The following is a 26,208-nucleotide window of genomic DNA, read 5'->3' on the forward strand; positions in this document are numbered from 1 at the left end:
GTAGTCCCAGCTACTTAGGAGGCTGAGGCAGGAGAATTGCTTGAACCCAGGAGGCGGAGGTTGCAGTGAGCGAGATCTCGCCACTGCACTCCAGCCTGGGCAAGAGTGAGACTGTCTCAAAAATGAAGAAAAGCCTCCCGAAAGCCATCCTGTCTCCCTGTTATGAGGTTAACACCCAGGGGCACAGACCCTGCCTCAGTCGGGCTTGTTCTCTGGCATTTTTTTCCCCTGCTGAAACAGACCAAACTGTGTGCCACCTTCCACCCATGTTCAGTCCTACCAGAGGCTCAGGCCAAATCTGATATCTGGGCTCTGTCAGAATTGGGTATAGGCCCCACCCTTTACCCCCGTGAAGCGCCCTCAGGATCCGCTCAGGCCAAGCAGGTGTGCGTCCCCGGCAAGGAGGCCTGCCTGCTGCTCGTCTGCTGCCTGTGGAGGGACACGTCCTGGCTGGCAGCACATGGGGTTCTGATCACCAGGAGCGCCCCTTGCTCACCAGCTTCTTGCCACCCTTTTCTCCCTTTTATCCCTGAGGTGTGAGACTGTGGCAGGGTGACCCCAGACACACCCCCTTTTGTGTTTGGTCAGGGGGTTCCCATGCCTTTGCTCCACTCAGCCAATCAGGAGGGAAGGAAAAGACAAGAAGCAGGGACTGCTTTAAACGGACTTTATGTGGCCAGGCACAAGCCCGGGCAGCTCTGTGACTCTCCCGCGCCGGGTTCCAGGGCTCCTGGGTGAGCGGGCGCTGGGCTGGCCGGCTGTCCTTGCCCCATGCCTACCGGCCTTACCGTCCCAGGGGAAGTGGCTGGTTTTCCAGGGGGTCTGCCGAGGAAGCGTGACTTCCATGGACCCCTCTCCCCAGATGCCCAATAGTGAGCAGCTCCCCAGGGGAATCGCCAGGGTCCCTCCAGCCCACCCAGAGTGTCCACGTACCGCAGAAGTCGACGTCATCGTACACCTCCGTCTCCCTGGCAGAGCACAGCTGGGTCAGCAAGGAGCACTGTGGCTCATTCCCCGCACCCCACCCCTCCCCCCACAGTCAGGGCTGGTACTTACAGGGGCAGGAGCGCTATTCTGGGCACGTAGCCATCTGTGAAGAGAGTGGGCATGGTGGGTTCTGAGGCCCAGGGTGGTGGGGGTGCCTCCTGGGGCTGCGGGGCCAGGCGCACTCACATTTGCCCTTGGGGTCCCGGCACAGCATCTCCTCATTGCTAGTGAACTCGATCACCTCCAGGATCTCCCCGCGCCGGATCCCCAGGTGCTTGCCGCCCCCACGGCGCGTCTTGGCATTGGGGTCAATCATCATCTTCGTGTGAACCACGATCTCCCCTTCAAACTGGGGCACGAGATGTTATGGCCTCTGCTCGTGCTGCCGCCCTCGGGCCCCTGTCTTCTTTCTGAGCCTGGGATCTGTGGGGCCCTGGTCTCCACCCTGCCAGGACTCCTGCTTCACTCGGAGGCCTCACCTTGAACTTCTTCCGGAACTCCCTCTCGGCCTTCTCTGCCTTCCTCAGCTGCTTCTGCAACTTTGGGTCCATGGGTGGCAACTGCTGTGGCTGGGGATCCTTCTCCTTCCTGATGCCCCCCACCAAGGAATTGTGTGCTCGTGAGCAAGGTGTGCTCCTCTGGGGGTTCCTGGAGCTTGCCCCCTGATCCGCCCGCCCCCTCTGCCCATGGTACCTGAGTGCTGAGTCTTGTGGTGGCCTCCTGGTGACTTGCTGAACCGAGGGTGCTTCATCTGGGGACAGTCAGGACTCCGAGTCAAGGCAGGGCCCGCCAGCTCAGCCTTTACCCTGGTAGCTGTTTTTTGTTTTTGTGTTTTTGCTTGAGATGAAGTCTCGCTCTGTCACCCAGGCTGGAGTGCAATGGCACGCTCTCGGCCCACTGCAACCTCCGCCTCCTGGGTTCAAGCGATTCTCCTACCCCAGCCTCCTGAGTAGCGGGGATTACAGGTGCCCATCACCACAGCTGGCTGATTTTTGTATTTTTAATACAGACAGGTTTCACTATGTTGGCCAGGCTGGTCTTGAACTCCTGACCTCAAGCAATCTGCGGGTCTTGGCCTCCTAAAAGTGCTGGGATTACAGGCGTGAGCCACTGCACCTGGCTGGTGGCTGGATCTTGAGTGAGGCCTCCTTGTGTCAGTTCCGAGGATTCCCCAGATCCCACCAGGTCCCCCCCCAAACGTCTCCCTGCCCACCTTCCGCAAGCTTTTCTCAGGGGTCACGGGTTTTTCTGGATTGCCTTCCATTCCCTTAACTCCTGCTACGTGCTCAGCATGGTGGGAACTGCTGGGCCATGCCCCTCATGTCAGTCCACTCAGCAACCTTGTTCATGCCAGTAGACGCCACTGTCATGCCCAACTTGTCCGTGAGGAAATAAAGGCTCAGAGAGGTCAAGCAAACTGCCTAAGGTCACCCAGCTTGTAAATGGCAGAGGCAGGATTTATGTGTAGGCTTCGAGGCCATTTCACTTCTGCCTCCTAGGTCAAATTGGGTCTAGGGTTCTTTTTTATTTTTTGAGACAGAGTTTTGCTCTTGTTGCCCAGGCTAGAGTGTGCAATGGTGTGATCTCAGCTCACTGCAACCTCCACCTCCTGGGTTCCAGTGATTCTCCTGTCTCAGCATCCTGAGTAGCTGGGATTACAAGCACCCACGCCCAGCTGATTTTTGTATTTTTAGTAGAGATGAGGTTTCGTCATGTGGGCCAGGCTGGTCTCTAACTCCTGACCTCAGGTGATGCCCCTGCCTCGGCGTCCCAAAGTGCTGGGATTACGGCCTGAGCCACTGCGCCCAGTGGGTTCTAGGGTCCTACTGTAATGAGATTTGGGTGAAAAACTAAGGAGAAGGGAGGATGAGGAGAGGCTGGCCCATGGGGACAAAGTTACACTTAGGAGAAAGAAATCGGGTGTTCCATTGCACAGTAGGGCAATGATAGTTGACAGTAAAATATTGTGGCTGGGTGTGGTGGCTCACGCCTGTAATCCCAGCACTTTGGGATGCCAAGGCGGGCAGATCACTTGAGGTCAGGAGTTCAACAGCAGCCTGGCCAACATGGTGAAACCCCGTCTTTACAAAAAATACAAAAATTAGATGGGCATGGTGGTGGGCACCTATAATCCCAGCTACTCAGGAGGCTGAGGCAGGAGAATCACTGGAACCCAGGAGGCGGAGGTTGCAATGAGCCAAGATGGTGCCGCTGCACTCCAGCCTGGGCGACAGACCAGGACCCTGTCTCAAAATAATAAATAAAAATAATATTTAAAAGATGCTGCTGGGGTGAGCGTCCTGGACTAGTGACTGATGGACTGAGGGGTCTCCCATGGTGCCAGCCTCCCTGTGCCACTTCCTGGCAAATGACCAGGCTCCCAAGTCAGAGCCCTGCTAGCCAAGGGATTGGCTTCAGGCTGGAGCCCCAGGGACCCCGGTGAGTGAAAGATCTAGAACCCAGAGTCCCAGTGTGTCCTTTCCAAATGGCTCAAAGCATCCCTCCGGACATTGCAGGCCTGTAGTCCCTCCAGGCAGCCCAAGGAGCGGCACCTGGATTGTGCCCGCCAGATAGCAGGCGTGGCCATCCACAGTCTCACCCGGAACACACAGCCCCTCCAGCTGCTCCTGCCTCTCAGAGGCTTCCCTGGCCATGAGCAGTCACTCCACCAGGAGTGAACCTGATCTTGGCACTCCAGGTTTCTTCAAACCCGCCACATCAGAGCACCTCTTGGCACCACCACGCAGGCAGCCCCGGTTCATCCACAGCTGACCCTGAGCAGGCCTCTGCCCACGTTCCCCGCATGGCCTGCTCAGATCCTGGGAAAGGCCAGGCTGTCCCCACCTGCAGAGGAGCCCCCACCTCTGCAGTGGAGCTGCCACTGCTCCAAGTAAGGCAGACAGTGGGAGAGGAGAGTCCAGAGTCCTGGCCCCAAGAGATCTAAGTTGCCTTTGAGAAGCTGCACCCACAGGGAGAAGCCCACGCCACTCCTGAGAAGCGGGAGATCGAGGGAAGTGGGACCTTTTTTTCTTTTTCTTGAGACAGGGTTTCGTTCTGTTGTTGCCCAGGCTGGAGTGCAGAGGTGCAATCTCGGCTCACTGCATCTTAGAAAATGGGTGATGCGAGGCCGGGCAGGGTGGCTCACGCCTGTAATCCCAGCATTTCAGGAGGCCAGGGTGGGAGGATCACCTGAGGTCGGGAGTTCCAGACAAGCCTAACCAACATGGAGAAACCCCGTCTCTACTAAAAATACAAAGTTAGCCAGGCGTGGTGGTGCATGCCTGTAATCCCAGCTACTCGGGAGGCTGAGGCAGGAGAATCGCTTGAATCCAGGAGGCGGAGATTGCAGTGAGCCGAGATTGCACCACTGCACTCCAGCCTGGGCAAGAAGAACCAAACTCCGCCTCAAAAAGAAAAACAAAAGAACACAAAATGGATGATGCGGCCAGGCACGGTGGCTCATGCCTATAATCCCTCCATCTCCTGGGTTCAAGCGATCCTCCCACCTCAGCCTCTCCAGTAGCTGGGACTACAGGCATGCAACACCACACCCAGCTAATTTTTGTATTTTTAGTAGAGATGGGGTTTCACCATGTTGGCCAGGCTGGTCTCGAACTCGCAACTTCAACTGATCCACCCACCTCCGCCTCCCAAAGTGCTGGGATTATAGGCGTGAGCCACTGCGCCCAGCCCCTTTTTTCTTTTTTCATATCAGAATCTCGAATGACTGGCAAGGAAAGGGGAGAAGGTTGTCTGGTGACAGGAACAATGGGCCAAGGGTGGGGATTGTATGAAATTTGGGGAGAGGGAGACGCTCCTAGCCTCAGAAGAGGTGGGGCATTCCAGCAGGGCTGCTGGGAGTGGCCGGAGGCAGGCTGTCACTAGCCCAGGCTCTCAGCAGCCCTCCTCCTGACCATCTGCATCCCCAAGGGTGGCCCCCAGACCCAAGCCACAGAGCCTCCCCTGGAACGGAAGCAGGAGGGGCCCCATCAGGAAGCTGTGTGCTCACAGGAAGGTGTTGCAAACAGCTCCGGGAGAAAGCCCAGGAGAAGCAGAGGGAGCCTCTCTGCCCCAGGCCCTCTGAGGCTGCAGGGAGAGCAGGAGCACCTTAGAGGCTCAGGCTCAGGCTCCTGCTGAAAGCTCTGCCACAGATCCAGCTCGTGGACCGGCTGTGCAAGCCAGGGCAAGCCCCTTCCCAGAGCCTCAACCTTGCGTATCTATTTTTCTTTTTTTTTTTTTTTATTGAGATGGAGTCTCACTCTGTCACTCAGGCTGGAGGGCAGTGGCTGGATCTCAGCTCACTGCAAGCTCCGCCTCCCGGGTTTATGCCATTCTCCTGCTTCAGCCTCCCGAGTAGCTGGAACTACAGGCGCCCGCCACCTCGCACAGCTAGTTTTTTTTTTTTTTTTTTGTATTTTTTAGTAGAGACGGGGTTTCACTGGGTTAGCCAGGATGGTCTCGATCTCCTGACCTCGTGATCTGCCCGTCTCGGCCTCCCAAAGTGCTGGGATTACAGGCTTGAGCCACTGCGCCCGGCCTCTTTTTTTTTCAATTGAGACAGCCACGGAGTCTCACTCTGTCACCCAGGCTTGAGTGCAGTGGTGCCATGTCGGCTCATTGCAACCTCCGCCTCCCGGGTTCAAGGAATTCTCCAACCTCAGCCTCCTGAGTAGCTGGGATTACAGGTGTGTGGCACCGTGCCCGACTAATTTTTTTTTTTTTTTTTTTTTGAGATGGAGTCTCACTCTGTTGCCCAGGCTGGAGTCCAGTGGCGTGATCTTGGCTTACTGCAACCCTTTCTTCCCAGGTTCATGCGATTCTCCTGCCTCACCCTCCCAAGTAGCTGGGATTACAGGCGTGCACCACCACGCCCAGCTAATTTTTGTATTTTTAGTAGAGATGGGGTTTCTCCATGTTGTCCAGGCTGGTCTTGAACTCCTGACCCCAGGTGGTCCACCCGCCTTGGCCTCCCAAAGTGCTGGGATTACAGCCATGAGCCACCATGACTGGCCCCAGCTAATTTTTGTATTTTTAGTAGAGACGGGTTTTTGCCATGTTGGCCAGGCTGGTCTGGAACTCCTGACCTCAAGTGATCTGCCTGCCTCGGCCTCCCAAAGTGCTGGGATTATAGGTGTGAGCCGCCACGCCCAGCCAACCTTGTGCATCTGTGAAATAGGGATGCATTGCCTTGCTGCCTTGTGGGGGTTTGGGAGTGGAGGATACAGATTTAGGGACATGCAGGCAAGGTGCTTGCCTGGAAGCTGCTTGTGTTTTCACGAAGGCATTAACTTTGGAGCTGGGCAGGAGGTACGGGCCTGCTCCCTACTCACCCAGCACAGACTTCTAAGAAACCCTCGGCAGCCTCCCTCCCCTGCCACTGCCACACCTGCCTCCAGGCCACACGTCCCTCCTGAGTTTCAGGCCCAAGTTCTGCCTGGATATCCCCTCAGCTACCTTGAACACAACAGGTCTAAATGAATCAGGCCGGATGTCGTGGCTCATGCCTGTAATCCCAGCACTTTGTCAGGAGTTCAAGGCCAGCCTGGCCAATGTGGTGAAACCCCGGCTCTACTAAAAATACAAAAATTAACTAGGCGTGGTGGTGGGCGCCTGTAATCCCAGCTACTTGAGAGGCTGAGGCAGGAGAATCGCTTGAATCCAAGAGGCAGAGGTTGCAGTGAGCCGAGATGGCACCACTGCACTCCAGCCTGGGCAAGATTATGTCTCCAAAAAATAAAAAAATAAGGCCAGGCGCAGTGGCTCATGACTGTAATCCCAGCACTTTGGGAGGTTAAGGTGGAAGGATCGTTTGAGGTCAGGAGCTCGAGACCGGCCTGGCCAACATGGTGAAACCCCATCACTACTAAAAATACAAAAATTATCTGGGCTTAGTGGTGCGTGCCTGTAATCCCAGCTACTCCAGAGGGTGGGACAGGAGAATCTCTTGAACATGGAAGGTGGAGGTTGCAGTTAGCCAAGATCGCAGCACTGCGGTCCAGTCTGGGCGACAGAGTGAGCCTCCATCTCAAACAAAAAAACAAATACATAAATCAATTAATTAAATAAATAAATAAGGGCTGGGCGCGGTGGCTCATGCCTGTAATCCCAGCACTTTGGGGGGCCAAGGTGGACAGATCACGAGATTAGGAGATCGAGACCACGGTGAAACCCCGTCTCTACTAAAAATACAAAAAATTAGCCTGGCGTGGTGGTGGGCACCTGTAGTCCCAGCTACTTGGGAAGCTGACACAGGAGAATAGCATGAACCTGGGAGGCGGAGGTTGCAGTGAGCTGAGATCGCACCACTACACTCCAGCCTGGGTGACAGAGCAAGACTCCGTCATGGAGGGATGGAGGGATGGATGGATGGAGGGATGGAGGGATGGAGGAATGGATGGATGGATGGATGGAGGGATGGATGGAGGGATGGATGGAGGGATGGAGGGATGGAGGGATGGATGGATGGAGGGATGGATGGATGGATGGATGGAGGGATGGATGGAGGGATGGATGGATGGAGGGAGGGATGGATGGAGGGATGGATGGAGGGATGGATGGAGGGATGGAGGGATGGAGGGATGGAGAGAGGGATGGATGGAGGGATGGATGGAGGGATGGATGGAGGGATGGATGGATGGAGGGAGGGATGGAGGGAGGGAGGGATGGAGGGATGGATGGATGGATGGATGGATGGATGGATGGATGGATGGAGGGATGGAGGGATGGATGGATGGATGGAGGGAGGGAGGGATGGAGGGAGGGATGGATGGATGGAGGGAGGGAGGGATGGATGGAGGGATGGATGGAGGGATGGAGGGAGGGATGGAGGGAGGGAGGGATGGATGGATGGATGGATGGAGGGATGGATGGATGGAGGGATGGAGGGATGGATGGATGGAGGGATTGGATGGGATGGAGGGATGGAGGGATTGGATGGGATGGATGGGAGGGAGGGATTGGATGGGATGGATGGGAGGGAGGGATTGGATGGGATGGATGGGATGGAGGGATGGAGGGAGGGAGGGATGGAGTGAGGGAGGGATGGAGGGATGGAGGGATAGATGGAGGGAGGGATGGAGGGAGAGATGGAGGGAGGGAGGGATGGAGGGAGGGATGGAGGGAGGGATGGGAGGGAGGGATGGGATGGATGGGATGGATGGATGGATGGATGGATGGAACCTAACATCTTGTCGTCAACCCAGGAGCGGCTCTGTCACGACCTTGGATACTAGGCTTGAAACTTCCCTGCTTTATATACCACCAAGTCCTGCTTTTTTTTTTTTTTTTTTTTGAGACAGGGTGTCTACTGCCCAGGCTGGAGTACAGTGGTGCAGTCACAGCCTCACTGCAATCCTGACCTCCTGGACCTAAGCAATCCTCTTGTCTCAGCATCCCAAATAGCTGGGACTACAGATGCTTGTCACCACGCCTGGCTGATTTTTAAATTTTTTTGTAGAGATGAGGTCTTGCTCTGTGGCCCAGGCTGGTCTGGAATCTTGGGCTTATGGGATCCTCCTGCCTTGGCCTCCCAAAGCCCTGGGATTGGCTCAAATGATCCTCCTGCCTCGGGATCCCAACATGCTGGGATTATAGGCATCAGCCACCGCACCCGGCCTGATGCTTGCTTTTGATTACTGGATTCACCCACTGCTCCCACGCCTCCTGCTGCCAGCCTGGGCCACAGCTTTGCCTACAACAGCCTTCTCAGTGGCCCTTGGCCTCTGGGCTCCCCTCATGTAGTTCCACCCAGCAGGAGCCAGCAGGTCCTAAAATGTTACTTGCTCTTACACCAGGAGCATGGCAGAAAATGCCCTTGCCCCGAATGTTTTGCAGGGACTCGGGCAGGCCACCAACAAACCTCTGCCCTTGGGGCTGGGGCTGGAGTCATCTCTGGGTTCCACGTCGTCATACAGCTCGTAGATCTCATCTGGGATCCTGCGGGGATACCTGAGATGAGGCCTCTTTTTTTTTTTTTTTTTTTTTGAGATGGAGTTTTGCTCTGTCACCCAGGCTGGAGTGCAGGGGCGTGATCTTGGCTCACAGCAGCCTCCGCCTCCCGGGTTCAAGCGATTCTCCTGCCTCAGCCTCCCGAGTAGGTGGGATTACAGGTGCCCCCCACCACGCCTAGCTAATTTTTTTTTTTTCTTCTGAGATGGAGTTTTGCTCTTGCTGCCCAGGCTGGAATGCAATGGCATGATCTTGGCTCACTGCAACCTCTGCCTCCCAGGTTCAAGCAATTCTCCTGCCTCAGCCTCCCGAGCAGCTGGGATTACAGGCATGCGCCAGCACGCCCAGCTAATTTTGTATTTTTAGTAGAGACGGGGTTTCACCATGTAGCCCAGGCTGGTCTTGACCTCTGACCTTAGGTGATCAGCCTGCCTCGGCCTCCCAAAGTGCTGGGATTACAGGCGTGAGTCACTGCTTCCCGCCGAGATGAGGCCCCTTTGAGCCCCACAATCTGCACCCACCCCAGCTTCCTCCCCACACTCACGGCGGGATGTCTTCAGGCTGTCGGGGCTGGAAGTGGAGCGCAGCGGCCGAGCGGGTCCTCCGTAGATCTGTGGGGTAGAGAGTGCGGCAGGGAGGCCGGTACTGCCTGGGATCTCAGCCCCGCCTCCTGCCGGTGCCGCCCGCCCTCACCCACCTGTGGATGCTGCAGAGCGTCTCCGAAAGCTCTGCATATCCACGGGGCCCGGGGGCAGCGGAGGCTTGGCTGGAGGGGGTCCCAGGCTGCTGGCAGCGGGCAGAGGCCTCCGCCGGGGTGGATGGCTGGGTCTGAGGCCTGGCCTGGCCCCTCCACTGTGAACAAGGCCTCCTGACCTCCAGCGCCGTGTCCCAGCAACTCCAAACCCAGGGCTGAGCGGGTGCCGGGAGCTGGAGCCGGCCACGGCCGCAGGCAGTGAGCTCTCGGAAGCGGAGCTGGGGAGTAGAGGCTTTCGAGGGAGATCACCGAAGAACTCAGGCTGCGGGTGTCTCTTGAGGACAGCGTTGGGTTCAGGCTGTGAGAACTTGCGGGGTGGCCCCCGGCGGTCCGGCTGCAGCAACTTCCTGGGGAGGGAGTTGAACTCGGGCTCTGACGAGGTCCTGGGGAGGCCGCCCAGCTCGGGCTGCGGGGGCTTCTTGGAGAGCGCTTTGAATTCGGCGGGCCGCGGCCTCTTGGGAAGCACGCTGACTTCGGGCTCTGAGGAGGTCCTGGTGAGGTCCCCAAGCTCCGGCTGCGGAGGCTTCTTGGGAAAGTCACTCAGCGGAGGCTGGGAGGCTTTTCTGGGAAAGGCGCTGGAGTCGTGCTTCGGCTCACCGGACTGAGGCTTCCAGAGAGGAGTCTGAGCCGCCTCGCTGAACTCAGGCTGCGGCACGGACTTCTTAGGGAGGCCATCCGCCTGAGGCTGCGGGGGCTTTCTGGGGTGCACACTGAACTCGGGCTGCACCGGCTTCTTGGGAACGCTACTGAAGTTGGGCTTCGGGGAGTGGGGGAGGGACTCAGTGGCCTCAGGCTTCCAGGGCGGTGTCTGAGGGACGTCACTGGACTCAGGCTTCGGCAGGGACGTCTTAGGGAGGCTACCGACCTGAGGCTGTGGGGGCTTTTTGGGGTGCATGTTGACCTCAGGCTGCGCGGGCTTCTTGGGAAAGGTACTGAACTCAGGCTGCGGGGGCTTTGGGGTAGCCTCACTGGCCTCGGGCTGCCAGAGCTTCCTGGGGAATGCACTGGATTTGGGTTCAGATGGGGGTCTGGCGGGGTGACTGAGCTCGTCGGACTGCTGGGGTTTCCGGACAGGCGTATTGGGCTCCGGCAGCGAGGCCTTCACAGGGGCCTCACCGACCTCAGGCTGCGGGGGCTTCCTTGGAAATGGAGTGGCCTCCAGCTGGGGGAACTTCTTGGAGACGTCACTGAACTCCAGTTTGGACGGCTTCTTGGGGAGGTCAGTGAACTCAGGCGGCGGAGGCTTCTTGGGGAGGTCAGTGAACTCAGGCGGCGGAGGCTTCTTGGGGAGGTCAGTGAACTCAGGCGGCGGAGGCTTCTTGGGGAGGTCAGTGAACTCAGGCGGCGGAGGCTTCTTGGGGAGGTCAGTGAACTCAGGCGGCGGAGGCTTCTTGGGGAGGTCAGTGAACTCAGGCGGCGGGGGTTTCTTGGGAAGATCAGTGACCTCAGGCGGCGGAGGCTTCTTGGGGAGGTCAGTGAACTCAGGCGGCGGGGGTTTCTTGAGGTGCTCGCTTAGCTCAGGCTGTGGGAACTTCTTGAGTTTACTGAACTCAGGCTTCGGGGGTTTTTTGGGCAGGTCGCTGGGCTCCGGCTGAGAGGCCTGGAATTTTGCTTTGATGCTCCGGAAGTCCTGATGGCTCTCCTAGGAGACATACAGCCAATGAGGCAGGGGCTCAGACACACAGAAGGGGCATGGAAGGAAGGGACTGGGGACCCTCAGGCACAGCCCACAACCACCACCCCTGCACCCAGGCCCCATCAGCCCTCGGCTCTCTTTCTGAGGAGCCCCCATTGATCCTAGGATCCTGGAACCCACACCCCTCCCTACTTCTCCATTTAGTGCTGATTCCACACCCAACCTCCTCTAGCAGGAGTGGAACTGCTGACATCCCTCCTGCAGCCTCCAGTCCCACAGCCCTCCCCGCATGGGTGGTACCCCAACCCCCCAGCCTCCTTGACCCCCTCGTTCTTTCACCCCCACACTGCATGTCTCCAGTCTCATTCCATTGCCCAGGCTGGAGTGCAGTGGTGTAATCACAGCTCACTGCAGCCTCCAACTCCTGGGCTCCAATGATCCCCCAGCCTCCCGAGTAGCTGGGATTACAGGCTTGAGCCGCCACGCCCAGGCCTTGTTGTCCCTTCTGTGCTAATTTCAAAACACATCCGGAATCCAACCACTTCTCACTGCCTTCACCGTTGTCACCCCAGGAGGTAGTGGGAGGCAGCGTCTGCCCTCCCCCAACCAACTGCCTGGATTATTCTAACAAGCCCTTCCCCAGTCACTGCCTACCCCCCTCCCTGGTCAGTTCCCCCCATGGCAGCGGGAGGGAGAAGCCTGTTGAGCCCTGAGTCTGTTTGTGTCTCTCTGCTCAAAACCCGGCAATGCTTCCTCATGTCCCTGTAGTTCAAGCTAAATGCCTCATAAAGGCCTGGGCGAACCAGCCTCCCCACCTAGCCACCTCCTCCTCCCTGCACCCTGAACACTTCCCTCTGACCTCGGGGCCTCTGCCCTGTCCCTGACCCAGGACATGTCCCTGCACTACCTGGTTCTCTCCTCTTCCTCCTCCCAGTCTCTGTTCTCATATTTCCTTATTAGAGAGGCCGTCTGAGGCCACCCTATTTTATTTGTTTATTTTTACTTTTTTGAGATGGAGTCTTGCTCTGTCACCCAGACTGGAGTGCAATCCGTGATCTTGGCTCACTGCAATCTCCACTTCCCAGGTTCAAATGATTCTCATGCCTCAACCCTCTGAGTATCTGGGATTACAGGCACCCGCCACCACGCCTGGCTAATTTTTGTATTTTTACTAGAGACAGGGTTTCACCATGTTGGCCAGGCTTGTCTCAAACTCCTGACCTCAGGTGACCGCCCGCCTCGGCCTCCCAAAGTACTGGGATTACAGGTGTGAGCCACCGTGCCAGGCCTAGATCACCCTATTTTTCTTTCTTTTTTCTTTTCTTTTTTTTTTTTTTTTTTAAGACGGAGTCTCACTCTGTCCCCAGGTTGGAGTGCAGTGGCGAAATCTCAACTCACTGCAACCTCCGCCTCCTGGGTTCAAGCGATTCTCCTGCCTCAGTGTCCTGAGTAGCTGGGATCACAGGTGTCTGCCACGACGCCTGGCTAATTTTTTTTGTATTTTTAATGGAGACGGGGTTTTACCATGTTGGCCAGGCTGGTCTCAAACTCCTGACCTCAAGTGATCCGCCCACCTCAGCCTCCCAAAGTGCTGGGATTGCAAGGCATGAACTATCACACCTGGCCTAGACCACCCTATTTTAAATGGATCACCCCATCCCACTACTGCCCTGTGTAGTCAGCATACATGATTTTCCCCATCGTACCCACCCCATGTATCATACTATTTTACATTGCTTTTAATATGTCTTGAAAATTTTTTTTTTTTTTTGTCTCTCTATACCGCAACTTCCCCCAGTTCCTCAGCCTCTGCAAGGCAGAGACTTGGCTCATTCATTCATTGCTATCTTCCCAGGGCCTGGAACATAGTAGGTGCTCAGTAAATATTTGCTGAACGAAACAATATTTAGGCGGCACAAAGACAGTCACGTACTCAGACTGACCATCAGGAAAACACAGAGACGCCTGGTGACGGCTATGCGGTCCTTTTCACACCGTCTCCGACATGCGGGCTGATGGTCAGGAATGCTCACAGTTGACAGTGCATGAGAGGACCGGTGCGGACACCGTTGGCACATGTGCCGTCTCCTGCACACCCAGCTGTCCCGGCTGCCCTCCTAGCTGGCCCTGCAACCACTGCCCACAGATGTAGGCAGATTCACAAGCAGGCCAGGCCTCCTTGGCCCTACAAACGCCCCCTTCACCTGTGGTCGAGGAGACTGGGGGAGGGCAAGGGCAGAAGCGTGTGGCCTTTACCTCCTGTGTGTACCTCACTTTCCCCATCCAGAGGACCAGAGACCAGGAGTGCTCCTTGAAAAGGCAGCGATTCCCAGCGGGGGCCTGAAGTGCCCCTGCCGAAGCCCCCAGTGGTTTGAAGGAAGTGCTCCCGGGTGACCACAAGGCTAGATAAGTCAGGGTTAGCAGGTCACAACTTGGGTGACTGGTCGGGGGAGGGCCATGACCCACTTTGTCACCCCACAGGAAAGCACTGCTCTCACCCCAGCTGCCCGTTCCCACATTGCTGCTCATGTTGACCTAGGGAGACGGGAGACGTCCCCCCGGGTAGTCCCATCTGTCCCCCTCGCAGTCCCAATCTGAGCCTGAGCCCCCAGGAGCCTGTGCTGTCCTGGGGTGTGCCTGGCGGCCTCCTACCTCGGGTCCTTTTTGCCGACCCTTCCCGTTTCCCAGATGTCTTTCGCAGTCCCCCCTGCCCCTCCACAGGTGGATCCTATCCTCCAGGGAACACCTGTGTCCCTTGCTTCCCGGCTATCGAGGCACAGGCCTCTCCCCGTACTCACCATGGCTGCAGGCAGGTGATGGGCCACGGGATGAGTGGGACCCAAGCTGGGGCCGCTGCCTTCAGGAAGTGACTGTGGCTTCTGCTCCACGGCCAGCACACAGGGTGGGGGCTGCTGGAGGTGGGGCGGGGGAGGGCAGAGGAGGAAGGGAAGGAGGTGGGGAGGCTCCAATCTGTCTCCAGATCCTGCCAGCCACTTCTTTTTTTTTGAGACTGAGTCTCGCTCTGTCGCCCAGGCTGGAGTGCCATGGTGCCATCTCGGCTCACTGCAACCTCTGCCTCCCGGGTTCAGGCAATTCTCTTGTATCAACCTCCTGAGTAGCTGCGATGATAGGCACGCACCACCACTCCTGGCTACGTTTTGTATCTTTAGTAGAGAAGAGGTTTCACTGTGTTGGGCAGGCTGGTCTCAAACTCCTGACCTCAAGGGATCAGTCCGCCTCGGCCTCCCAAAGTGCTGGGATTACAGGCGTGAGCCACTGCGCCTGGCCCCTCCTGGGCACTTCTATTTCCCTTGAATTCCTGGCCTGCCTGCTACTGTCCCAAGCTTGGGGCATTGGTTGCCTGCATGTTCCTAACATGGTCACTAGTTTCTTTTTTTTTTTTTTTTTATTTGAGACAGAGTCTCACTCTGTTGCTCAGACTGGAGTGCAGTGGTGTAATCTTGGCTCACTGCAACCTCCGCCTCACAGGTTCAAGCAATTCTCCTGCCTCAGTCTCCTGAGTAGCTGGAATTACAGGCAAGCACCACCATGCCTGGCTAATTTTTTGTATTTTTAGTAGAGATGAGGGTTCACCATGTTGGTCAGGCTAGTCTTGAACTCCCAACCTCAAGTGATCTGCCCGCCTTGGCCTCCCAAAGTGCTGGGATTACAGGCGTGATCCACCTGACCAACTAACTAGTTTCTTACTCTCTGTAGTCCCCGTCATTCCCGCCACTTTGGTGTCCCCATCTCTGGACTCCAGGGAGGACTCCATGCCAGGCGCTGGTGATCTCCTGGGCTGGAGAGCCACAGGATGGGGAGATCTCAGCAGGTCAGGGGTACGGACAGCTCTGGGGTTTAGGAGGCTCCTGGGGAGGCCCAGAGACCCAGGACGTGGGGGCCCATGTGACTGGGTGAGGCCTCTACTATCTACCCCGGTTGGCTCATCCGCCTTCCTCATTTCATTCCTCCCAGGGCTGCCACCCTGTGCAGAAAGCTCAGCTGGTATGGCAGATTTGGGGGTTGGGGGGTGAGTGGTGTCAAAGGCCTTGCACCTGGGCCGGGCATGGTGGCTCATGTCTGTAATCCTAACACTTTGGGAGGCTGAGGCAGGATGATCCCTTCAGCCCAGGAGTTCAAGACCAGCTTGAGCAACATAGCAAGACTCCATCTATACAAAAAACATAAAAAATTAGTCAGGTGTGGCCGGGCGCGGTGGCTTACGCCTGTAATCCCAGCACTTTGGGAGGCCAAAGTGGGTGGATCACGAAGTTAGGAGATCAAGACTATCCTGGCTAACACGGTGAAACTCCATCTCTACTAAAAATACAAAAAATTAGCTGGGTGTGGTGGCAGACGCCTGTAGTCCCAGCTACTTGGGAGGCTGAGTCAGGAGAATGGCGTGAACCCAGGAGGCGGAGATTACAGTGAGCAGAGATCGCGCTACTGCACTCCAGCCTGGGCGACAGAGCCAGACTCTGTCTCAAAAAAAAAAAGAAAATATTAGCCAGGTGTGATGGTACGCGCCTGTGGTCTCAGCTGCTTGGGAGGCTGGGGTGGGAGGATTGTTTGAGCCCAGGAAGCAGAGGCTGCAGTGAGCTATGATCACACCGCTGCACTCCAGCCTGGATGACAGAGCAAGACCCAATCTCAATCAATCAATCAAGAGCCACAGTAAAAAAAAAAAAAAAAAAAAAAGGCTGAGCGAGGTAGCTCATGCCTGTAATATGAACACTTTGGGAGGTTGAGGCAGGCGGATCACCTGAGGTCGGGAGTTTAAGACCAGTCTGGACAACATAGAGAAACCATGTCTCTAATAAAAATACAAAAATTAGCTCAGCATGGTGGCACATGCCTATAATCCTGGCTACTCGGGAGACTGCGGCAGGAGAATTGCTTGAACCGGGGAGGCAGAGGTTGCAGTGAGCCGAGATGGCGCCACTGCACTCCAGCCTGGGTGACAGAGCGAAACTCCATCTAAAAAAAACCCCAAAAAACAGAACCTCCAAGAAACTCTGACTTAATCAGTCTGAGGTGTGGCCTGAGCAAGTTTTTAAAAATTTTTTAATTGTTTTTGAGACAAAGTCCTGCTCTGTCACCCAGTCTGCCTCCCGGGTTCAAGTGGCTGGGATTACAGGTGTCCACCAACATGCCTGGCTAATTTTCTGGATTTTTAGTAGAGATGGGGTTTCACCATTGACCAGGCTGGTCTCAAACTCCGGACCTCAAGTGATCTACCCGCCTGGACCTCCCAAAGTGCTGGGATTACAGGCGTGAGTCACCGCGCCTGGCCTGCCTGTTTGTTTTCACACCTCCTTTAAGAGCACAGACATCATGATTCTGCCATCTTGCCATCTCTGTTGTGCCTTTGCATCCGGTCCAGGGTCACAGTTGCCAGATGTGGGTTGCCCTCCCAAACGGGAGTCTCGGGAGGACAGTATGGGCCCTCCGTGGGTCTCCAGAACCTGGGTAAGTGAAGGAAAGAATGAAAGAACAAGTGGCCGGGCCCGGTGGCTCACGCCTGTAATCCCAGAACTTCGGGAGGCCAGGCGGGCGGATCACCTGAGGTCAGGAGTTCGAGAGCAGACTGGCCAACATGGTGAAACCCTGTCTCTACTAAAAATATAAAAATTAGCTGGGCGTGTTTGTGCACACCTGTAATCCCAGCTACCTGGGAGGGTGAGGCGGGAGAACTGCTTGCACCCGGGGAGGCGGAGGTTGCAGTGAGCTGAGATTGTGCCATTGCACTCCAGCCTGGGTGACAGGGCGGGACTCCGTCTCAAATAAATAATAATAAATAAATATAAATAAATAAATAAAGCAATTCTTGGCCACAGTAGGTGCTCAATCAAGGTAATTAAGGGATTGGATGACAGCTGATGGATTCCCAGGTGCCTGGGTCGGTCACACTGCCCGTGCACTCTCGCAGCTAGGAGGGTCCAGACAGGGCGCGCGCACCAAGGCACCACGGGGGCGCCGTGGGGGTGACGCGCAGGTCCCGGCGCGGTCGTCATGGTGCGCCTCCCCACCAACTCCCCTTTGTGTATTTGGCGCCTCCGTAGGGGCTCCCGGCAGGGTTCCACGCTGCACGGCCGCAGATAGGGACCGATAGGGCTCTGGAATCCCAGAGAAGCAAGCCCGGACCAGGGGCAGTGAGAGCTCGTTAGGGCGCGGCTCCGGGACTCTGCGGTCGGAAACCGGAACAAGTGTGCGCAGGGGGCGGAGCCCGGGGAACACGTGCGCGGCGGATTCCAGGGCCGCGGGGCGCTTTCCTCCTCCCTGCTCCCGGCCCGCGGTGAGGGTAACCGGACCGGCACCTGCAGATGACAGCTGGGGCTGGACAAATGCCGGGCGGTGCACGGGCCTCTGGCCGGCCTCAGAGCTGTTCAGCACGAGCCCGCGGCTTCCAGCCAACCTGCCTGCTATCCGCACGGCGCTCCCGGCTTTCATTCCCCCGAGTCTGAGACTCCTGGGCGCCCCCTGCTGGGCGGAGCCGGGGCCCAAGAGGACTGGGTTCCTGTGCATGGGGGTTGGGAGCCGGTTTGAGGGTAGGAGGTCGTTTTTGTAGTGGACAGGGTGAACGGCGGAAGCCAGGTGGTGATCCAGCTCCCCAGGCCTCGGGGCAGTCAGTTCACTCCAGAGGGCAGTGTGATGGCCGTGGGCCCACTGTACACACAGGAAGGGCTGTCCCATCTCCGTGGGCGACAGGGTAAGGGAGAGGTCCCTGGACGGAGGTGTCGGCTCTGGGTCTCTCTGGAAAGATAGTGACAGACTGGGAAGTAGCGTGGGCTAGATCTGGGGGTGGCCGAATGAGGAAACTGATGGGGACGAAGACTCCTGCTGGCCTCCGGGACCCTGGAGAGGGGTTAGGGGCCTGGGGGACAGAGAACACAGCGCTATTCCTGGAGATGGGGGATAGGCTTGGACTACAGCCAGATCTAGAGACCTCCAGAGTGCGGGAACAGGGGCGTGTCCTCTGGACCTGCTGCCAGGGTTTCCTCATCCCGTGGTAACTGTGCGCAGCTCCCAAGATGGTGCAGAATCAGTGGCCCTGACTTGGAACTGGCGCTCGCTAGAGGCCTCCTAGCCTCACCTTCTTTATGTATCTGTAAAACGGGCCCCTTCACCTGTCCCACCCTCCTCCCCAGGCAGCCATGGGCTCGGGATGTGAAGTTCTCAGCAGACATTTTCCAAGTCCCTCCTCTCCCCGCAGCCTCTCTTTTCATCCTCCCATCCACCCCAAAGGGCTCACCCGTCATCATGACACCCTTTTAAGGACGAGGGAATTGGGAGGCGGGGAGGTCGAGTCTTTTCCAGGGTCCCACAGTGGTGGTTTCAAGGCTTCTGGCTGAGAAGGGGGAGCTTAGGGGGCCTTGGAGCCCCGGGGCCTCCTGACGGCCTGTCCAACCCCATCCTGAGTGACAGCGACCTCAGCTGGGGCCTAGGGGTGCTGGGAGAGTGGACACCCAGCCCAAGCCACGTGAGCTGAGGCTGCAGCCCCATCACATCACAGCCCCATCAAGGACAGGGCAGTCTTCAGGCCCCTGGTGAGGCTGTGGGCAGTGGGGCACACAGACGGGTCCTAAGGGCCTGAGGATCCCCTCCTGCCCCTTGCAGTGGCTGAAGGGCTTCCGGAGCCCAGAGCTGTCCATCTTTGAGGTGACATGGCACTGAGCAGGTGTGGGGCAGGTGGCCCTTGGCTTGTTTACCTGGATGGCTTTGACTCAGAGCCTGAGGTGGACACAGTGGTGGATGAAAAGTCCAAGGAAGATAGGTGTGGTGACTCACGCCTGTAATCCCAGCACTTTGGGAGGCCAAGGCAGGTGGATCAGCTGAGGTCATGAGTTCCAGACCAGCCTGGCCAACATGCTGAAACCCCATCTCTACTGAAAATACAAAAAAATTAGCCAGGCATGGTGGATGGCACCTGTAATCTCAGCTACTCAGGAGGGTGAGGCAGGAGAATGGCGTGAACCTGGGAGGTGGAGGTTGCAGTGAGTCGAGATGGCGTCACTGCACTCCAGCCTGGGCTACAGTGCGAGACTCGGTCTCAAAAAAAAAAAAAAAAAAAACAATCTGAGGAAGACGACAAGGAAGGTGTTGGGGGGCAAGGAGAAGGTGGGAGGGCAGTGACGGAGGAGTGGGGTCCGGGGGCCCCGTCCAGGGGTCACTGCTGTCTTGGCTGCAGATGCCAGGATGAGGAGGTGAGGGGGACCCCGAAGTGGATTTAGAGAATGGAGAAAGAGGGGGAGGTAAAGATTGAGACAGGTGGACTGGGGTGAAGGAGGTCCCTGGGCTACTGGGAGAACAGGATCTTCATCGACAGGGCTGTGGGAAGCCACTGAAGGGTGCTGGGCAGAAGAGGGGAACAATCAGAAGAGACCCTGGCAGGGTGTGGTGGCTCACACTTGTAATCCCAGTACTTTGGGAGACCAAGGTGGGTGGATCACCTGAGGTCAGGAGTTCGAGACCAGCCTGGCCAACATGTTGAAACCTCGTCGCTACTAAAAACACAAAAAGTTAGGCAGGGGTGATGGCAGGCGCCCGTAATCCCAGTTACTTGGAGTCTGAGTCAGGAGAATCGTTTGAATCCAGAAGGCGGAGGTTGCAGTGAGAGCCGAGAGCGTGCCACTGCACTTCAGTGACAGAGCAAGACTCTGTCTCCCCCAAAACAAAAAAAAAGGAAAAAGAGGAGACCATTGTCAGTCTTGGGGGAAGGGCAGGTTGGGGAGAGTAGGGGGTGGGCTAGGGGACCCTGGGGCTGGCGAGATGAGGATAGAAGGGAGAGGAATCATGGAGGTAAAACCAGCCTCCAAGGGGTGGTTGTGGACATCACCTGGGACTTCCATACCCAGGAGGGACACTGGCTTCGGGGGTGAAGAGAAAGTCCAGGCCACGGAGGGCTGGCTTTGACCCACCCTGCTCCTCAGAGCTGGGACACGGTGGAAACCGGTCTGGCAGACAGTGAGGAGGATGAAGACCTGAGCCCCCAGCCGGCCTCCCCAATTCTAAAGAATTCTTCCCCTTGAGTCAGTGCGGGGTTCGGGGTCTGGGGTCTTCAGGCCATCCTGGCCAGTCCCTGCACTTTCTCAGGACCAGCCCGTCCCCGGAGCTCCCGGGATTGTTTTTTTTTGTCTCCCAGGCCAGGGTTGCAATGGTGTGATGATGGCTCACCACAGCCTTGAACTGCTGTGCTCAAGTGATCCTCCTGCCTCAGCCTCCCAGGTAGGCACCACGGCTGGCTATTTTTTTTTTTTTTTTTTTTTTTTAGACAGAGTTTCGCTCTGTCACCCAGGCTGGAGTGCAGGGGCTTGATCTTGGCTCACTGCAACCTCCGTCTCACTGGGTTCAAGCCATTCTCCTGCCTCAGGCTCTCGGGTAGCTGGGATTACAGGTGCCCACCACCATGCCCGGCTAATTTTCATATTTTTAGTAAAGATGGGATTTTGCCATGTTGGCCAGGTTAGTCTCAAACTCCTGACCTCAAGTGATCCACGCGCCTTGGCCTCCCACAGTGCTAGGATTACAAGCATGAGGCATGAGCCACCGTGCCCAGCAATGCCTGGCTATTTTTTGGTGTTTTTTTGTTTTTTGTTTTTTTTTGAGATGGGAGTCCCGCTCTGTCGCCCAGGCTGGAGTGCAGTGGCGCGATCTCGACCCACTGCAAGCTCTGCCTCCTGTGTTCACTCCATTCCCCTGCCTCAGCCTCCCGAGTAGCTGGGACTACAGGTGCCTGCCACCGCGCCCGGCTAATTTTTTGTATTTTTTTTTTTTTTTTAGTAGAGACGGGGTTTTACTGTGCTAGCCAGGATGGTCTCGATCTCCTGACCTCGTGATCCACCTGCCTCGGCCTCCCAAAGTGCTGGGATTACAGGCGAGACCCACTGTGCCCGGCCGGGACTTTTTTTTGGCGAGGGAGGGAGTCTTGCTGTGTCGCGCAGGCTGGAGTGCAGTGGCACGATCTCGGCTCACTGGAAGCTCCGCCTCCCGTGTTCACGCCATTTTGCTTGGCTCAGCCTCCCCAGCGGTTGGGACTACAGGCGCATGCCGCCATGCCCGGCTAATATTTTTTGTATTTTTAATAAAGAGGGGGATTCATGTCTGTAAACCCAACGTGTTAGCCAGGATGGTCTCGATCTCCTGATCTCGTGATCCGCCCGCCTAGGCCTCCCAAAGTGCTGGGATTACAGGCGTGAGCCACCGCAACCGGCCCCAGCCGGGACTTCTTAAAAGAAAACTGGAAAGTCCTATCCCATTTGGTTTCCGGACAAGGGAGAGCAGTGCCACTGTGGGTATTGGGGACCTGGGTCTCAGGATTGGGGTGATGGGGAGATAGGACACAGGTGGGCTGAGGCTTGCACCTGTGGACCCAGGTGGTCCTCCCAAGATGTGATCGCTCCATGACTGCTGGGGTCCAGCCCACTGCACTTTGGGGGGGGGGCAAGGGATGGGAACACAGCACAGGCTGGCTCATGGCGCCTTCTTTATTGTCCACCCCAATCCCCTTTCCCTGCAGCCCCCTCCAAATGACAAAACTACCCACATCCCATGGGCCACCCCGAAAGCGGCAGGGTTCAGAGCTGCGAGAACACTGGAAGCTCCCCCTCTGAAAGCAGCGGCGACACCTTGGGTGCAAGCGGGGCCGGATCTGGGTGGGGCAGAGGAGGGGGGCACCTGAGCCTCAGCGCCTTGGGCCCCCGCCCCCCTCTCCACCCGCGCATTCCTCGGCCTTACCCGCGGGGGCGTCGGGGCGCGGTGGCCCGGGCGCGGGGGCCGCGGGGGCGCCGGGGCGGTGGTCCTCCAGGTGCAGGGTCATGGCGGACCGCGAGGCCGTGGAGAAGGCGCACTGCATGCACGAGTAGCGGCCGCGCGTGTGCTCCCACACGATGCGGCTCGGGGCCGCGTGCCCTGCGGGCAGGCGGGACCCGGTCAGTCCCGGGCTCCCCAAACCCAGAAGACCCGTGCGCCAAGGATGGAAGACGCCGGCGAGGGTGGGTGGGACCTTTTCCCACCCCCCATCAGCTTCCGGGCGCCTGGTTCAGTTTCACCCGGGTCTGTCTGCCCGCAGAGTTGGGGGCACCCAACTTAGCTTTTCCGCGTCCCCTACTACCATCCCCAGATCCACCGCCGGGGAGAAGCCCGCTCCGAGGTGAACGGTGAAAGGGGCGCAAAGTTTACACGGGAACGCCGGCGCAGATGAAGGCGCAGGTGCCAGTCATTTTTAAGGCAAAAATCCTGTATTTCGGGACGGTGGCATTTGTGGCCCCCTGGGAAAGGGATAGGCACTGTTCCCTCCTGGTATCCACCGGACCCCGCAGGGCGCAGGAAAGCCCCTCCACCCCTCCCTGGTGGTCACCTGCACGCACCTGAGGGCGCGCCGGAGCCGCCCTGGGGTCTTCGGGGGCTGCTGCCAGCACCTGCGGTAAAGGGGCGGGTCAAGTTCAGAGTCGGGGCGAGGCCAGCTCACCCTCCTGGTGACCCCCACCCCCATACTCACCTTGGCTCTTTTTCCAGACGGCGGCGCTGGAAGCCGGCGGCCCGGGTGCAGCGGCCAGGAAGGGGCACAGGCGCGGGGGGCTTAGGCCAAAGGGCGCAGGGATCAAGTAGGGCACGAACGGTCCGGTGGCGGCAGGGGCGGGGGTCGTGAAAGGTTCCAGCAGCGGGAACGGCAGGCCCGGCGCTGACGCGAGGTCAACCTCCGGGGGACGCTCGGGCGCGGGCGGCTCTCGGTCGAGGGCCGGGGGTGGTGGCGGGGCTGGGCTCTGCGCATTCTCCACGCAAACATGTAGATGCTTGAAGAGCGAGCGGTGCGTGCGGAAGCGCAGGAGGCAGTTCTCACACCTGGGGGTGGGCAGAGGGCTGGGCTGGGCCTCCAGGGAGACCAGAGAGAGGGTTCTGTGCAATGCCACCCGCCCTTCGAGTGTGGGAACGGAGCCTGGGCACCAATCGCCTCCCCGCTCCCGTACAAGCGTGGCAGCGACCCTTCCTGACCACTACAGGTGCTGGTTTCCTGGGGAAACCCGGAAAGAAGTCTCAATTTTAAGTTAGGAGGCCGGTTTTCCACTTGGGAGGCAACGCCTCGCGGGGTGGAGCCACCCCCACTTATGCCCCGCCCCATCCAGCGATGTAGGGGCGGGGCTTCCCCCAAAAGGCCACCCACATCAAATCCCGCCCTCCAACACCCTGACCAGGAAGGGAGGAAGGCCTGGAGCCCACACACAGGGTGAGGCTAGGGCAGGGCGGAGCTCAAGAGGTCAGGGTCTCACTTGAAGTAGCGATTGGGCTTGTAGTGCAGTTTGCTGTGAGCCACCAGCTCCTGCATGCTGGGGAAGGTCTCGGTGCAGCTCAGGGCTGAGCAGCGGAAGAGCTTGCCTGGTAAGGATGAAGACAGAGGAGTGGAAAGGGGTGGTCAAGGCTGGCTCCGAGGGGCTCCACCTGTTTCCCACCCTAACCTGCCTCCCCATTACCGGTCCTGGCCCTACCTTCCAGGGACTGTGTGGGCGGACAGTGGGTTCGAAGATGCTGTGCCAGGTCACGGACGCTGGGAAAACTGAGGGAGCAGCCAGGGCTGGAGCAAGGGATTTGCTTCCCTGCAGGACGCACAGAACAGGGGTCACTGGTCCCTTCCTCACTAGTGCTGTCCCTGACCCCAGGGCTCTGCCCCAGAGAAGCAAATATGATGCTGGGGCCTCTACTCTCTGCCTACCACAACAAACTGATCTGCCACAGTGCAGGGGCTGGATTGGCCACGCTCACCATTGGAGCCACAGCCTGGCATCCACTGGCAGCACAGTAAAATGATGAGTGGCATCCCTCTAGAAAGGCCCTTAGGTTAGAGATTCTCTACTTCTTGCTTCTATTGTTCCAGGGCCCGTGACTCCCCAGAAGGTCCCATCACAGATCACCTGGAGGTGGGCGTCGTCTGGGAGGCCGCAGGTCCTCGCTGGTCCCGGAGACTATGCTGGTCGGGCCAGGGCTGGGTCCGGGGCCAGGCTGGCAGCTGTCTGGGGCTGGGGAGGAGCCCTGCTGCATCCCTCCAAGCCCTCCACGTTCCCACACTGGTGGTGTGGCTGCCTGCTCAGGGCCCGGCTCCTCCGCCATGGAGGAGGAGGTGGCGGCAGATGGCACAGCCGGGGACAACAACTCCTTGTCGGTCTCACTGGAGCTGGGCTCTGCAGTGGCCGGCATGTCTGGGCTGGGTCCTGAGGGTTTCTCCTCCTGGTGGAAGAGGCAGAGATAACCCTTCTGGGCTCTGGGTCAACCCAGTCAGCCCCCATCCTAAGGAATCACCAGCAGGAGAGGATAGGGGAATACGTAAGGTTGGACTAAGCTCCTTTTTCCTTTTTATAAAGATGGGGGTTTCGCCATGTCCCCCTCGCTGGTCTTGAACCCTTGGTCTTAAGTGATCCTCCTGCCTCAGCGTCCCAAAGTGCTGGGATTAAAGGCGTCAGCCACTGCACTGGCCCAGATTGAGCTTCTTATGTACATGGGAGAAGCATCTCCTCAACTAGGATAAGTGGGAGCCCCAGTATGCGACACAAGCGTGGCCTACAGGGAGTGGGCGGGGCCAAGAATACGGAGGCGGGGCTATGGGCAGAGAGCGACTGGGAAGATGCTAGAGGAGCTACACACGGATTGTCTGAGGACCGAGAAACACTGGCCAGCTGCGAGCCGTGTGGACAATCTTGGAGGTGCTAGGAACCCGGATGTAATAAGTTTTGGGGCGGAGTCCTAGCCTGGTGGGCGTGGTCCATTCCGGGCCCGGCCGGGAAGTAGGGCGCTCTCCGAGTGACAGCCAGCGGCAGACGGGTGCCCGGATGTGGGGGCTGGGTCGGCCGGAGGATGTATGCGCGACAGGGCCGCTTCCCGCCACTCCCCGCCGCTCCGCCGCGCCCGCGACCCCGGTGCCGCGCTCACCATCTTCGACACGGCTCGGCCTCTTGTTCCTGCGGCTTCGGCGGCTCCAGCTTAGGCGGCGGCCACCCTCTGGGCAATGCGAGCTCGCGCTCACGTCAGCGCCATTTTCCGTCTCTCGGCTCTCGCGAGGTTGGAGGCGGGGCCTGCGCAAGGCGTTCGGATAGGGGGCGGGGCCTGAGGGCAGAGTGAACGTGGAGTGCAACTTGGACGCTGTTGGAGTCTTGCTATCCCAGGGTAATCAGAGCGCACTTCAGGCGACTCCGTGAACAGAGGTCCGGGTTCAAAATGGGCACCTTCATCCCCTCTAGTCTTGTCCCAATATCAGCCCTGGACAGGCGATAAACAGCAGTTCTTATTTTATTTATTTATTTTTTGAGACGGAGTTTCGCTCTTGCTGCCCAGGCTGGAGTGTAATGGCACGATCTCGGCTCACTGCAACCTCCGCTTCCCGGGCTCAAGCGATTCTCCTGCCTCAGCCTCCCAAGTGGCTGGGATTACAGGCGCCCACCACCACGTCTGGCTAATATTTTGTATTTTTAGTAGAGACGGGGTTTCACCATGTTGTCCAGGCTGGTCGTGAATTCCTGACCTCAGGTGATCTGCCCGCCTCGGCCTCCCAAAGTACTGGGATTACAGGCGTGAGCCACCGCGCCCGGCCAGTTCTTCTTTATTTTTTATAGTGTTGAGACAGGGTCTTGCACTGTCGCCCAGACTGGAGCGCAGTGATGCGATCATAGCTCGCTACAGCCTTGACCTCCTGGGCTCAGCCGATCCTCCCATCTCAGCCTCCCGAGTAGCTGGGATGACTGGCGTGCGCCACCGTGCCCAGCTACTTATTACATTCTTTTTAGAGGCAGGATCTCTCTGTGTTGCCCAGGACGGTCCTGGGCTCAAACGATCCTCCCGCCTCGGCCTCCCAAGTGTTAGGATTGCAGGCGTGAGCCACCTCGCCTCCCCTTTCACTCAC

General features: G+C 57.9%; 2 protein-coding genes across 6 annotated transcripts; both read right to left on the reverse strand.

Moving 5' to 3' along the window:
* Positions 1-653: 653 nt before the first annotated feature.
* On the reverse strand, positions 654-19,207 carry PRAM1 (PML-RARA regulated adaptor molecule 1). Of its 3 annotated transcripts, XM_065536040.2 has the most exons (12): positions 19,034-19,207; positions 16,637-16,789; positions 14,123-14,488; positions 9,632-11,330; positions 9,479-9,545; positions 8,846-8,922; positions 1,681-1,738; positions 1,467-1,575; positions 1,174-1,336; positions 1,057-1,090; positions 934-968; positions 654-822 (listed from the first exon to the last, which is right to left on the reverse strand). In XM_065536040.2, the coding sequence occupies exons 2-12, from the start codon at positions 16,658-16,660 to the stop codon at positions 785-787; spliced, it is 2,670 nt and encodes an 889-aa protein (XP_065392112.1). In that variant the 5' UTR covers positions 16,661-16,789; positions 19,034-19,207; the 3' UTR covers positions 654-784. The 3 variants fall into 3 exon arrangements, with proteins under 3 accessions (XP_065392112.1, XP_045236193.2, XP_065392113.1); XM_045380258.3 differs by lacking the exons at positions 14,123-14,488; positions 16,637-16,789; positions 19,034-19,207 and adding an exon at positions 11,664-11,760; XM_065536041.2 differs by lacking the exons at positions 654-822; positions 934-968; positions 1,057-1,090; ... (2 more) ...; positions 1,681-1,738; positions 19,034-19,207 and adding an exon at positions 6,759-7,011 and having other exon boundaries at positions 16,637-16,811.
* Positions 19,208-21,790: 2,583 nt separating this feature from the next.
* ZNF414 (zinc finger protein 414) lies at positions 21,791-25,367 on the reverse strand. Of its 3 annotated transcripts, none has more exons than XR_012428336.1 (8): positions 25,242-25,367; positions 24,230-24,542; positions 23,807-23,914; positions 23,591-23,696; positions 22,822-23,165; positions 22,691-22,741; positions 22,059-22,591; positions 21,791-21,972 (listed from the first exon to the last, which is right to left on the reverse strand). XR_012428336.1 is itself a non-coding variant. In XM_045380266.2 (8 exons), the coding sequence occupies exons 1-8, from the start codon at positions 25,242-25,244 to the stop codon at positions 21,899-21,901; spliced, it is 1,173 nt and encodes a 390-aa protein (XP_045236201.2). In that variant the 5' UTR covers positions 25,245-25,367; the 3' UTR covers positions 21,791-21,898. The 3 variants fall into 3 exon arrangements, 2 of the variants coding, with proteins under 2 accessions (XP_045236201.2, XP_065392120.1); XM_045380266.2 differs by having other exon boundaries at positions 22,059-22,232; XM_065536048.1 differs by lacking the exon at positions 23,807-23,914 and having other exon boundaries at positions 22,059-22,232.
* Between the last annotated feature and the right edge of the window lie 841 nt (positions 25,368-26,208).

This window comes from Macaca fascicularis, chromosome 19 (genome assembly GCF_037993035.2).
Source record: "Macaca fascicularis isolate 582-1 chromosome 19, T2T-MFA8v1.1".
In the NCBI taxonomy this organism is placed as follows: Eukaryota; Metazoa; Chordata; class Mammalia; order Primates; family Cercopithecidae; genus Macaca; species Macaca fascicularis.

Excerpts from the sequence above, each read along its gene's own strand:
- PRAM1 (XM_065536040.2), bottom strand. The coding sequence starts at position 16,660 with ATGATGTCTGTGCTCTTAAAGGAG. Across the intron at positions 1,576-1,680 it reads CCACAAGACTCAGCACTCAG|GAAGGAGAAGGATCCCCAGC; the intron begins GTACCATGGGCA and ends GGGGGGCATCAG. Across the intron at positions 969-1,056 it reads AGAATAGCGCTCCTGCCCCT|GGAGACGGAGGTGTACGATG; the intron begins GTAAGTACCAGC and ends GTGCTCTGCCAG.
- ZNF414 (XM_045380266.2), bottom strand. Across the intron at positions 23,915-24,229 it reads CAGACGACGCCCACCTCCAG|GGAAGCAAATCCCTTGCTCC; the intron begins GTGATCTGTGAT and ends TGCGTCCTGCAG. Across the intron at positions 22,742-22,821 it reads CGTCTGGAAAAAGAGCCAAG|GTGCTGGCAGCAGCCCCCGA; the intron begins GTGAGTATGGGG and ends CCTTTACCGCAG.